The 14,612-nt window shown below is 39.4% G+C and overlaps 1 protein-coding gene across 10 annotated transcripts in view; it reads left to right on the top strand.

Moving 5' to 3' along the window:
- The window catches only part of LOC111863758, a 119,187-nt gene that overhangs the window by 77,232 nt on the left and 27,343 nt on the right, over nt 1-14,612 (top strand). For 9 of the 10 annotated variants that reach the window (XM_023850389.2, XM_023850388.2, XM_023850386.2 and 6 more), the window contains 9 exons: nt 1,367-1,470; nt 2,734-2,926; nt 3,717-4,024; nt 4,887-5,022; nt 7,172-7,304; nt 9,465-9,604; nt 10,635-10,776; nt 11,318-11,398; nt 12,695-12,785. In XM_023850389.2, coding sequence (XP_023706157.1) covers nt 1,367-1,470; nt 2,734-2,926; nt 3,717-4,024; nt 4,887-5,022; nt 7,172-7,304; nt 9,465-9,604; nt 10,635-10,776; nt 11,318-11,398; nt 12,695-12,785 — 1,328 coding nt within the window. The remainder of the gene's footprint in view (nt 1-1,366; nt 1,471-2,733; nt 2,927-3,716; nt 4,025-4,886; nt 5,023-7,171; nt 7,305-9,464; nt 9,605-10,634; nt 10,777-11,317; nt 11,399-12,694; nt 12,786-14,612) is intronic. The other variant, XM_023850384.2, reaches the window with a different exon arrangement.

Genomic DNA, 14,612 nt, shown 5'->3' with positions numbered 1-14,612 from the left:
TAACAGAAATGAGTACCAGGAATAGTTTTGGAATATTCTTGAGGGTAAATGGTAGCCTGCGCGTAGGGCTGACAACCTTGCCGCCATCTATGAGCCAATTGTCTACAAAATGTAGGAAGCTCAACATCTCACAACCCTGTGGACTTCCACGGCCTGTTACAGGGATACCTTTACTTACTTTATTGATTTTTATAGATTTTATTGAAATTGGAACTAATTTACTTCGTTGTTGTGTGAACAGCCCCAGTACTTTAATGTTATAACACAATAGGGTGCAAAAAATGAAAATAAAATAATCTGTATTTGGCTCCTATGGCTGTTGGCTTAGCAGCAAATGTAAATGTTTTAATTGTTGGTGTTATTATCTACAAATACAACAATACATTATCATTTGTCATGTAGTGACTGTTATTGTTTTTATGGTTAATCTAATAATGATGTCAGTAGCTCAAACTGTATAGCTGATTAGTGAATAATGAATTGGAGAGGATCTTTTTATAGACCACTTTCAGATACTATCCCAGAACTTGTCCAGAGAGACTGATGAAAACCATGAAAAATTTTAGTCAGGACTGTTACTGTCTTAACCAAGATCTGAAGTGGACTTTTATCAGTTACAAATCAGAAGCATGAGTAGCTGAGCTGAGTGACTCTTACATTTCTATAACAAAACTGAGTGATTTGCAGATTAAGTGAAATGTGGGTTCCAAAAGATTATGATTAGGTTTCTAATAATGTGAAAAGTTTACTACATTACATCACTTGATGATGTGGAATATATCATATAAATACAAAAATACATGTGCAGTACAGCTGGAGTTTTCACATAAGAAAACACAGTGGTTACACATGAGGCTATTAAAAAATACATCCACATATATACATCAGTACTGTCAACTTGTGCTATTTACACCAATAAATGAAGTAACAAGGGAACAGAGAAACTTATACAGTAAGAAATTTCATGACTTGTGCTCTTTACCTGGATCTATTTTGGCAGCAGAATGAGGTCGAGCAGCCATATGAGATACCCAAACTCTTGGCATGACACTTTCAGGGCAGACTCACAAAATGATAACTTAGCTCCATCAGCAGTATGTGAACAGAAACTTTAAGACCAGCAAGGAATCAGAATTGCATTTAAACTGTGTGTACTCCAAATTGTAGTGCACCTTTTTTTTTTAAAAAATAATATGGCCCCTCTTTATAATACTAACACTAAAACTTCACAGTTCTGCTCTTTTGCCTCAGGAACTCAGTGATACATTCAGATTTAGAACTGAGAGTATGTGTGTGAGTAGATTAGAACTTGAGGGTCGTGCTGTAATGTTCTCTTCAAGCAGAACGCACCTGTTTCTTGCTGCAGGTCGAGTTGAGATTGGAGTGAACAACCATGATGGTGATTCATCCTTGCAGGAGGGCCTCGGGAATTGGAGCGAGTCAAGCCACGCTGAACCCCTCTCTATGACTGTAAGTCTGACCACAGCCCACAGCTGTAAGTTCCTTGTCCCTTCTTCATTGATGACCCATCACTGTGTATTTTAGTTAATCCTGCACCTATGTCAGTCAGAAAGTCAGTAGTCCATAACAGCCCAGTGCCATCAACTGTCACTTGGAATGAATGAAACTCTGTCCTTAGGCTGCTCCACCTCAGAAGTATGAAAGGCCTGGAAGGAGTAGAGAAGGAGAATTTGCCACCTGAGTCAGAGTAACAGACTTCAGGGGCAACATTAAAACTTGAGTCACTTAATGAAATAAATGTAACTTTCTTTTCTCTCCTCCTCCTCCTCCTCATTCTGCTTCTTTCTCCTCTTCTTCATCTTCTACCTGTTCTCGGTGCCAGACTAAAAGTCAAATTAAAGCTGTAAGAATCACATCAACATTAGTGCATATGGCAAGGATAACTGATATAACAGCCCATGTTATTTACAAGCCAAATGTGCAATGTTAAATGGGAATACTTCTCCACTGAAATAGTCCTTTATAACAATGAAAATTATCAATCACTTATTATTTTACAATTTTGGTTGTATCTTTGTCTTTTCTTTTAGCCTTTGTGGATTATGCTGTCTAGCCTACCCAGTTTAGAATTAACTTTTGAAACTATGAACCTAATGGACAGCTGGATCGGTGAGCAGCCCATTAAAAGAACAAAACCATCCATACCTACATCCGTTACCTAAGTGATATATAAACCTTCAATTCCAGTATTTGACTCATTAAAAGCAATACATGCCTTAGACCATGTGGCCACTGTGATTAGCTCTCTCTAAATCAAATACTAATGTTACACTCTTGGGCAGTAGGGGTAAAGGTGATGGACGTCCTTCAGAAGCAGGGAATGGATAAGATTGATTAAGAAGTGGAGTTAGTTAAATACATGGGCCGCACCATAGCTCAAGCGGTTAGTCGCTGGCTTCCCACTGCGGCAGCCCGGGTTCAATCCCAGGTCTGGTCAAGTGGGATTTGTGGTGGACAAAGCGGCGCTGGGGTAGGTTTTCTCCAAGTATTCCAGTTTCCCCTGCCAATCTTCATTCCACCAATTGCTCCAAAATCACCCTCACCTATCATCTGGGACTGGTACAATAGACCAATTTTAATGATTGTGCAAAGAATAGGACACAGACTGGTGAGTACGAGTACATATTTTAGGATTTGAGTGGTGTGATTGAGGATAAATGTGAAGACAGGCACACCCTGGCAGGAACTTGAAGTGATGTTTGTTGCCTGCAGATTGAGGAGTGCATAGAGGAAGAGGTTACGATGTATGACAGTGCAGGTGAGGAAGAGGAAGAGGAAGAGGAAGACAGGAGCAGTGATGGCATGGCTGCGAACAGTTCAGAGCTTGACTTCTACCTGTCTGGCCTCAGCTTCATTAAGCGTCGACGTGTGCCATTTCCTGAACTGGGTGTCGACATTGTGGATGGTGCGTGCAGTGGGGCTATGCTCTGTTCAGAATTAAATATCGATTCAGATATAAAATTTATTGTGTGTTCCTATTCTGTTTCCTATAGATGCATATATGTACCGGAAAACTTACTAACCTGGACCCTGTTAGTAGAGTTACCCAATAATCAAGTCAGTCTTAGCTGAATTATTGCCATGTGTTGGTGCTTGCCCAGTTGTTTGTTGACATCCAGACAGTGAAGATCTCTCACACTGTATTCATGAAATAATTATTTCCTCCTGCCCTAGAAATCATGTACTATATGACCCAGGGTATGTCATACCTCGTGTAGGCAACATTATGGAAGAAACTACCATGTAAACATATCTGAATTTCCCACTGGCATACAGAAACTGTAAGTATGTTCAAAACAGAATCTACTAACTTCATAATGATTGCATAATGGCCTACATCCCTCACTGACGATGACACCCCCTCATTCCTGTAGCAGATAGAGTATAGTAAAAGTGGAGTAATATGGCTGCATGTTATTTTGATCTCAGAATCATGGAAAATAACCCAGATATACTATTGAATGTTCAAGCACTGTAGTTCTAATGATAACTCATTATTATTATTAACATTCTTTAATCATCACTTCAGTAATCTGAATTATTATGTAATCAAGGCCATTCTGTCATACAGTCCAGATTGGCAAGATTTTGCTGTACATGTAATGTATAAATGTACGTAGCACAACAGAGGAGATGTAGGAGAAATGAAGGCATGGATCTGATCAGTGTGCAGTAACAGCTGACATGTGATGTAGGAGCAAGGGAAGAGGAGCAGTCAGAGTCATCACAGCCCACAGACCTAATCAGCCCTGTTGATTCATGGGAGGAGAACTGGCTATTCCAACGCCGACATCTCAAGGCAGGTGGTACTAGTGACGCCGCACGGCGGAGTCCCATGCCTGTGCCAATGTTGGTACCGAACCCCAGTGAGGATTTTAGGGCCCGCATTGGGGACAGAGATGCAGAGGAAATTTCAGATTTGTCAGACTGCAGTGATGGAGCTCTTGAAGATATCGTGTTGTCAGGAGTGGAGACAGCGCCAACAGATATTCATGTTCCAGAGGTGAGGCACACATTATACTTGTCAGTAGAACCTTAAAAAATGTTGTAATAAGAGTCACAATCCATGGATGGGTGCCATATGGACCCTAAAGGAACTGTATCCAATTCTCTGTCATATGAATATCGTATGCAGTTCTGTTTGTTACAGCAACTGTAAACATTTATTGTGTTCACATTTGTAACAATATTTGTTTATAATAGAAATTAATGGCCAGTGTTTCTGTAATAAATCAAAGGCTATGGTTCACTTCACATTGATAATACAGGCTTATGATATTTCTAAAATGTATGCTTTTACAAGCTACTTCCCCCCCCCCACGCCCCAAAAGAAAATTTCTACTGATGTTTTGTTCATATCGGGTAATTGGCAGTAATCTAAATGTATCATGCAACAGTGTAAATAAAACAGTTTTATGAATTATGACATGAAGGTGGTTCTTATCACAGGGTCTGTAAATACTGTGTTATTAAATGTAAAAACTCAGAATTACTGGATTTTTGGACTTTGCCCATTCTGAAGTCTAGAGAACACAATGTTTTGGAAATTGGATCTTCCCATCCTGGTCAAGTGATTAAGGTTAGCATTTTCTAAGGGACCTAACAGAGTAGGTGTCTCCTCCTCGCCTTAGGATGGAAACAGATCCGGTTTCGAAAACATTGTGTTTTGTAGTTCTTTGAATTCTGGACAGTGGACAAAGTTCAAATACCCAGTAATTGTGAGTGTTACACACCAGCACCAGAACCCTTTAGAAACTCACTGTAATGAAATTAGTAAACTGAGCTGTTTTTAAATGGAAGGGGGCAGAATTTCTTGTTTCCTTGTAAAGTAATATCCTTACAGACAGTCACTTTATGCACTTCAGGATTCAGTGACCAGCGAGCGACATGCTGCAACAGTTGAGCGACCTCAAGAACAGAGTTTTATGACTACAGCTGCTGAGGGCAGTACTGAAATGGAGCTGACAGAAGCTACTAATCTGAACCTTGTGAAAGCTCCTTGTAAGTACAGCTACGTAAATTGCAAAGAAGTATGGAAGTAAATTCAATCACATTCCCTTTGTACTATAATTTTAGTAAAGGCCCAGCTAGAAGTGATGCAAGCCCTACCTGCACCCTCAGATCTGCTGAATCAGTTTCTGTTTGTTGCTTCAGAGTCTTTGAGGCTAGGAATGAACATTACTGTCTCAAGGGATGTAACATCGTGCTGTCTAGTAGCCACCATTTTGGAGAAACTTCCTGTCTTCAGGTTGAAGAATAAGCCTGTCTTACACTTCAGCCCTGAAGTTGCAGGCCATATATTCCTTCAGAACAACAGTCAGCTTCTACCAGACTACATGCTGCTACCTCCCAGAAGGCAGTATTCTTCACAGTCACTGGCATGAGAATCTTAAATTCACTATCACTAGAAATTTTTCCAGTGTGCATAGTTCTTCATGAGATATGTATGGAGACACAGTCATGGAGGAGCACTATGCTGAATGTCAGCATTCTATGCCTTTTATTCAAAATGGCTGGCCCTACGCAGATTTTAGTGTTTCACAGTGCCCTTCTTACTTTACTGTGGCCCCTTGTTACATGAATTCCACCATCAGCACTCCTTTCCTGTTCCAGAAAACAATTGCCACCAGCTTTCTGGTACACAACGTTTCTTCGGCTTATTTTGTGAATGTATGTACATCCACTTCTTTGCCTCCTCTTTGGTTTCAACATCCACAAGTGAAACACAAGTTTCATCACGTGATTGAGAAATTCATTGCCACCTTTATGGTATCACTCATGGATGTCAAAGTCAAAGCCATTCACTGTGTTTTATGTGCACCTGCAAGCATTTTCAGGAACCGTCTTGCACAAAACTAGTAATAGCCTAGCGTAACTGTGATTATCTTATAGAGAAAAGGTCGTGAAATTTGTGGAAGTTCACATGAAAGTTCTGTAATTGTGAAGCACTCTTTCATCTTGAACAAGATCATCACTCACTGCAGATAGCCGACCTCTTTACTCTACACCATCGTCTTGCATTCTCTTTACTCATTACATTTTGGTCAAGAACCACATAATTCAAAATGGATTTCCACAGTACTCCTAGTTTTAGTGTGAAGAAAGTGGATAACAGCCTGAATTTTGTGCCTGGTGGGATTATCAAGGGCCCAGACTCAACAGAATATAGGCATGACATTTCAGTAGCTAGTGTTTCTAAATATTGTACCACCTGAAAATGGCCCAGGAAGCAGCATCGAAACGTGTAGTGGGAAATAAAACTTATTTAATGTTAAATAGTGGTGTTGCTTGTATCATAAATTTTTCCATTTCCAGATACAGGGGTTATTAAGTATCCTGTGTTTTAAATACAGTGACTACTGTCAATTTAAACATCTTGTAGATACTTGTGTTTCTTTTTCCACCATCAGAGTGTATTGAAGTGCACTAAGTTTAAATGTGAAGTTGTGTATCTAAGGATGTGTTATATTCCTTTTGCAGTATGGCTGAGGTATGGGGATTGTGCAAGCTTTATAGGTCATAGTATGAATATGTTAAGAATATGTAAAACTGTACCTCCACTCCCACATGTATCTCCCTGGTTTGGTGCTTGACACAGGGATATTTGTACTTTCACCTTTGAACTTAGTGTAAAGTATGGAAGTGTGGGTTACACTTAATCTGTACAAGGCAAAATTTAACACAAAATGACTGTGGTTTTCTGGGATGACACCATATACCCTGGTAGATATGTACTAGCATTTTGGCAAAACCTGCTGTCTCCATCTTCAAGGAAGAAATAACTTATTATACCCTGTAAATGAAGATAATAGATGTGTCTTAAATGATGGTAATTATGTTATATTTTAGAAGATCATACTCATGATATTCACTGCCACAGCAGCCCCAGACATAATAACTACAGTAAATCCTCATTAATCTGGGTTAAATAAGGGAAGAGATCAATTGCATTAAGTAATAATCTGGATTAGTGAAGCAAAAGGTAGCCCTAAAAGATAGAAAAACTTAAAACAAAAATAAATGGAACATTTAATGATATACGAGTAGGTAGTGCTGATGAAAATAAAAAAGAATCATTATAGAGCCTTTATTTAAAACAAAAACAAAATATAATACAGTTATTCATTGATAGAAAATGTTAATGTTGCAGCAGTGGAGTGTCTGTCAGAGTTTGGACAACAGGACAGTGAGTATACAGAGGATTATGCATTGGTCACCCAGCGTCAGGTCGGCAGTCTCACAGAGCAGATCGGACCAGCATCAGCGCCAGTTCCAAAGCCAAGGTACGTGCTGTATGTCCCAACAAGGGAAGGCTTGCTCTTTTCATTGTTCTGTTTGTATACTTCCAAATTTGAACTTCTTACTGTAAAGCCTGCTGCACATTGAACCCAACTTGGCCTAGCCCAATGCAGTAGAGACTAAAGGTTGCACAGCTTCATCTGTCTGTGTCACAGGTCCACACTGAAGCATACTTCACCATCTGTCTTACATTCAGGCTTGAACTTAGCCCCAAGAAGTGGGAGACACGTTCCAGTCACATCTGACTTAATTGTTGGTTTCATATGCCTACAAGTTGGGTGGGATAGCGAAATGCAAGCTAGACAAGACATAATGTATTAAACCAACTCTCTATAAATTTTAACAAAACTCATTATATTCATTTCTCAGCCAGTAATAATAAACCAATAACCGAAACAAAAATTGCATATGAGGGAAAAGAAATTACAACTGTATCTAATATAAAATTTCTTGGAATACACATTGATGAGAAAATGAACTGGAAATGCCATATTGAACATATTACTTCAAAGACAAGTGCGGTTTGCTACATAATAAGATCAATAAAACCATTCACGTCCCTAAGTACCTTGAAAATGGTATATCACTCTTATTTTAATTCAATCATAAATTATGGGATACCCTTTTGGGGCAACTCACCCTTAAGCATAAAAATATTCAGGATGCAAAAGAATATAATTAGAATTATGTTGGGTTGTAGAAGGAGGGACTCGTGCAGGAAATTATTTAAAAAACTAGAAATATTGCCCTTGGCATCTCAGTATATACTTTCTCTTATGCTTTTTGTAGCAAAAAATAGAAGTGAATTCACAGTAAATTCAGAGATCCATAGGAAAAATACTAGGCAACAAAAAAACCTCCATCTACCCCTAGTAAATTTGAGGATGTATCAAAAGGGAATCTATTATTCAGGAACGAAGGTCTACAATAATCTTCCACAACACATTAAGGATGTATCAAGTGATATTAAGAGGTTTGAAGTAAAACAATTTTTACTATTACACTCTTTTTATTCATTACAAGAATATTTCTGTTACAAATCCCCTTAAGGTATTTGAATAACTCTACTCTAAAAGGGATAAATAGCCAGATTTGTATTTTTGTATTTATAATTATTTATATTGGGTATTTTGTAACTTTTATTTTATTTTATTGTATACAAGCATTGTAATATTTTATATTACTTATTTATATTGTAACTATATGTATCTCTTATTGAATTTTATCATTAATATGTATGTGCTAATAATGTATGACAGGACTGTTTTCCACTTGTAATTTACTTGTAATGGATTGTATTAGAATGTTTATGATATTTGTACGACAAGTTGTATTTTGTGCCAAATTTGTAACCAAGACGATCTCCACATCCACATGAGTTTGTAACTCCTGATAGGATTTATGGAAGTGAAATAAAGTATGTATGTATGTATGTATGTATGCTAGGTCCAAAACCCCATACAGAATTGAGTGGAAGGTGTAAAGACAGAACTACTTCATGTAACAAGAGAGAGTGAGATTAAACAGGTAGCAAAAAATGTAGTTTTTTTTTATTGCTAGTGGGGTGGGACTAAGTCCCTTGTACTGCGGCCACTTCTGGCCTATTGTACCAGCCCCAGATGATAGGTGAGGGTGATTATGGAGAAATTCATGGAATGAAGATTGGTAGGGGAAACCGAAGTACTCGGAGAAAGCCTGTCCCAGAGACACTTTGTCCACCACAAATCCCACTTGACCAGATACGGGATCGAACACGGGCCACTGCAGTGGGAAGCCAGCGACTAACTGCTTGAGCTATGGCACAGCCTAAAAAAATATAGTTAGTAATGTGAATGTACTAACAATATGAAACAACTTTACAAGGTGGATTAAGAAACACAGTAGAAATCAATAACAGTAACAGAAGAAAGCAGTTTACAATAGTCATATAACAACAGACTCAAAATGGCCAACTATTTTTTAGCATGCGAGAGGCGTGCAAGGTAGCATCACATGACCAGTTGCCTTCTAGACCATCATATAACTAAGTGCTCACATAGTGAGTATCTAAGTATGAAGCTTCAAAGGTTATGAAGTACCGGTTGCTCCTACTGTATATTTAGCTTCAGGCATTACACACAAACATTGTTCCTGCATTTCTGTAGGACATTCGCCGTGCCATCGAGACCAAGCAAGTCTCCCGAGTGTGAGACGTGGGCAGATGCCAAACAGGAGACAGAGCTAGCTACACCCCCTCGTCCAGGTACTGACCAATCAGATGCAAACTGCACTTTACCATGCACAGGTAACCTGATATTCACAGTTCACTGCATGAGCACCAGGTGACAGCATTTACTAGCTGCATTATTAACAAGTTGTGCTTTACAGAGTGATGAAGTTCAGTTGTGAGAAAGAAATATAAGCTGTTTGGCCTCAAGAAGTGTGTACCCTTCTCCAGCTGAGGAAGTATTTTGTGTCATAATAAAGTTATAGTTAAGATGTGTGGGATTTCCTGTGTGCAACTGGGTAGTGATGGACAGCCGCAGCCTTCGAAGCATTCTGTAACAATAAGAAGCAGAGATGCAGGTTAACTTCTGGGAATGTTTGTTCATGTTTTTTTCTCAGCTCTTTCAGGCAAATTCCAGGGATGTATCTCAATTATACCATGACTCCTTCCTTCCAAACCTTTCCAATTCGCTAATCATCCTACCAATCAAGACTATATGGTACAGATACTGAAAGTGTCATAAAATAGCACACCGATCGCACATATTGCCTGAAAAGACTTCATTCCATATAGTCACCATGAAAGCTTTGTACTATATGCACTCTGTAGTTGCAGTTGGTGACATGTTGCATAACTCACAAGCCTTATATTACTAACAATTTGTCAATGCTTTTTGCACTCTTTGTGGTTCACTGGCATTAATAACAGTTTGCTGCAATCTGTTGCTTTTCTGTTGTAGCTGGTTTAGAATCCATTGTTTTACAGTCATAATTGCCATGATCACATTCATACTAAAATTATTGGTGGCAGAGCTTGGCAATCTTGATTTTTACTTGGAAGGTCCCTAGTTACAGTCTCTCCTTGAATAGAGGCTAACTTGACTGGGACTTTTAATGGTTTCTTTTCATTTCCTCTGCCAGATATATAATATCAGTGTAAACCAGACCATGACTTCTTCTTCTAACATTGTGTTCAGTTCATCAGCTCTTTCTCTCTGCCATTGTACCCAGTGCAGTTGATAAAGCATCATAACAAGAGCATAACATTGTCCTGTGTGATAGTCACATATGGTTCCTGTTGAACATATTTCTGTATCTGCACATTATAGGGACTATAGCAGAGCGCGAGCATCGCAAATGGGAGAACGCCCCACCCCTTCCTAACAACCCATACTCTCCTGAGAACATCAACAAGCGACTGAGCAAGCAGTCTGCGGGGTTCAGCAGCCGCAGCAGCAGCTGCACCTCCATGTGAGTACCCAGTGGTGGTATAATTTTCACTTGTTCACACACTTGGAACAGTTTAGGGGCAGCACGTGCATGGGTAGCAATGAAGAAGTGAAGAAGTAAGGAAGGCGGTTAAAGACTGGTTCAGTAGGCTGGCATCGGATCGCTACAATATAGACATACAGAAACTCGTCACATTATATGACAAGTCCCCGAATTGTCATACAGATTAAGTAGAAAAATGATTCAAGCTCTGTACTAATGATGTAAACTAAGATTTTTTTAATCTTATACATTTATTTACTTTTAATCACCCAACGGATGACTTACATACTTGCTAATTTGCATGTTCTTCTGTTAATATCCAAGAAATTCAGACATACCTACAAAGGACTTTTCTTCTGTTAGGTTGCCTACACAGTGTAAGATGTACCCTTGTTCATATAGTAGAATTTTGTATATAAGGATAATATACCAGAAGTTGAAAACATCACTGTGTACAGTTTTGAGGGAGAGAGAAATTCAGTGTACCAGTAAACATCATTACTGTTTTTGTGAATTGCAGTGACTTCCCTGAATTGGAGGCAACACAGGGTACATCACCCCTTAAAGTCATCTGTGCTTCTGGTGAACTGGACTATAAGAGGTGGGTCAATTCTGAAGTGTTCTGACAATACTGTATTACATTTGGGATTACTGAGTTTCTGGTCTTTGTCTTTTGTCTAGTATTCAGAAGGAATACAGTGTTCCAGAGGCTGGACTTACATGTGACATCCAGTGATAGAGATTAACTCAGTTCAGACCCAAATGAGTAGATACTTTCTTACCCTTTTACATGATGGAAATAGAGCCAGTTTAATGTGAGCTTGTGGTCATGGAGAACACAGATTTCATGCTAAATGCTGACATAAAGCTTTGTTTTGAAATTTCAAAAGGCATTAGGACAAGTTAAATATGTAAATGTAATTAATGAAGATGATTAAGTATCGCATCTTTTGTCAAAATTACTGGAGGTTGAACCCATGGAACAATTTTGTCCATAGTTGTGAAACATGTTCCTTGCTTGTGAAAAAATAAACTTCTAAAAAATATTTGTTCAGAGGAGTGCAAATCATGTGAGGAGTATGTAGTATTATATAGCTCTGCAACTTTTAAACATAGGGGGTTGGAACTGCAGTCACAAAGAACTGTTGTTGTCTTTGAAGGTACAGCTCCAGTCTTTCTTCATCTTGGTGAGGAGCAGTTATTGCCATGCCACAGTTACTTCATGACCAGGGAAAGAGCTCCCAGTACCTATTGGATGGGAGGTTGGGTGGGCCCCATAGTGAGGTTGGATATTCTGGTGAAGAGAAAATGTACCATTCCCCAGAAATCAAACCCTGATTCTATACCTGTAACAGGCCATGGAGACCTATCAGGTTGTGAGACAGTGAGGCTGTCACATTTTCTAGACAGTCAGCTCATGGATGGCAGTGAGGTCAACCTTACGCTCCGTCCGCCCTTAACCCCCAGGAAAATTCCTGGTACTCCTTTTTGTTAGAGGCTGAGTCAACCCCAGGGCCATAGTGCAGCTAGAAGGATTAGGTCAATTGAAAAAATCTAATGACCTTGTCAGGAATCAAACCCACAACCTTCCAGCTTGTAGCATAGTGCTTCAATCAACTATGCTACTGCATGGCTCACCATGTAGCTTTAATAGAGTTCTTATGTGTGCAAAGTTTGGTGGCTCATCATGCAGCTCACATGGTGCAAAGGAGAGGCTGGGAATCTTTAGTCAAGATAGAGATGTTAAAATACTCCAAGAGTAGTTCTTAGGGAAACAGTTGTACTGACATAACTGGACTGAAGCAGTGCAGGATAGGTTCCAGTGGTGGATTTTATTGTGATGGTGATGAACAGGCATTTGTTTGTCCAGCTAAATAAGCCAGTCTGTTTATTGCAGGTATGGACGTGACTATTACATAAACCACTCCAGAATGGCCTCAGGTGAGATACGCTCCTCTTCTAGGGTGACTTCCCCTTTGCTGCAACAGGTATGTGACCCCAGCAATCTACTCGACATTGAGCAACAAGCATTACATCGTAACATTTACCGTAACTCATTCAGGGCATGTAATGATGCTTCTCTGAACTTCACTGTGAACCCTCTGTTTGAGCCAGTGCAAAGTGAAGTACTGCAGACTGATGATGTGGTTGGGGAACTAGATACAGTATCTGCTGTTGAGGGGATGTCTGTAAGGGATGGGGATGCAGGTCCAAGAGTCGAAGACCAAACGTTGCAGCCCACGAAGCTAGGGCAAGAGTCAGGCTATAGTAGCTTGTTGGATTCCATAGCAGACCCCCCTGTTCACTTGCTGCGACTCCTTCCTCCATCAAAGCCGCAGATGGTTGAGCGATCATTTGAATCTCTAGCAAGTCTGCATCGCTCAGAGAGCTTGATGAACAATAGGAGAAAACCGGAAGTGACATTAGAGATGGGGGGCAGTCTTAAGGTGAAACGTAAACACAAGATGCAAAATGGTGCACAATTACTGCTCCTGTGACGAGAGCTATCATTATGTTGTCATTTGTATGGTTTAGCTTCAGTTGAGGGTAGAGTAACTTTTCAGGGTCACAAATACTGCCAGATGGAACCTCTGGAAGTAAAGATGACAAGAGCATGAAACAACAACATGCAGTGTCTCATCCAGTGTTGTAACATAGTGGTGCTCTTTGTGGGAGAAAGGCCAAAAGTGTTTTGATAGGTTTTTTGAAACACTTGGTTTTGAAAAGTAAAAGAGGGAGTGGCTTATTGTTAGCTGTCATTTGAGAACAAAGAACTCTGAATCTAAAATGCATTCATTTCCATGCCCTCATTCTGGGAATTTATCTGCAGGTCTGCCATTTTACCATGAAAACCAGATTTGTAACTTACTTGAAATAAAACAGGACAAATAAAAGATATCAAGTCACTTTATGTTTCAGCGCTTTCAAACTCTGACAAGCCGCACTAAAGGTTCTTGCATTTACATACCCATTGGTAATAGCCTATCACTTAACAGAATTTCCACAGGAATGCAGCATGTGTCAACCCACGAAGTGACAGGATTGGCAGTGAATGTGTTTTAATGATTTTATATATATGTTATGTCCTGTCATAGGATTAAACAGAATCTCTTCACTTCTTGGGAATGAACACACTCAACTTCTAGGGTATGAAATTATTTCCAATATATTTCCTGAGTTTCTTCTCCAAGTGACACTGTTCTGTACAGATTTCTGTCCTATACAGAGACAGAATATCATACCAAGGGACTGAATATAGGTGTCCTTTACATGGAGGGAAATCTTTTGAAAATTTGCTACCTCAATGAATATTGTGATCACCAGAAACAGATCATCTTTTTCTGGTATCATACTGATATCTGGTGACTTAAGAAGATTTAAAATGATCCAATGAGCCTGACAGAAATAATCTGGTCAGGACACCATCAGATAAACAGTACTTACTGAACTGCATCTGTCAGCACGGAGCACTGCAGAAGCTCATTAGCAAATGTTCCATCCAGAGCTGTACAGATCATAGTTGAGTGAAATTGCCAGAACTCTAAAAGCTAACATGCAGATGCTGAAAGGGAAATTAGTTTTCCAGGTAAACTTTTTGAGTTGTGATTGGTGTCCATGCAACTATCTCTTACTCTTTTGTATAGATGAGTTAAACGTCTCTTGCAGAGAATCAGATAGTTACAGAGCATCAGTTGACAGTTATCAGGAGCTGAATTGCCAGAACATAGTTTACTTATTTGAGTCACACTGCCATGATCACTGTACACTTATCTGAAACAGGTCACATTGTTCACATGCACATGTGCATAATGTTT

This window comes from Cryptotermes secundus, unplaced genomic scaffold (genome assembly GCF_002891405.2).
Source record: "Cryptotermes secundus unplaced genomic scaffold, Csec_1.0 scaffold572, whole genome shotgun sequence".
Taxonomy (NCBI): domain Eukaryota; kingdom Metazoa; phylum Arthropoda; class Insecta; order Blattodea; family Kalotermitidae; genus Cryptotermes; species Cryptotermes secundus.
This window is presented reverse-complemented; position numbering and strand designations above follow the sequence as displayed.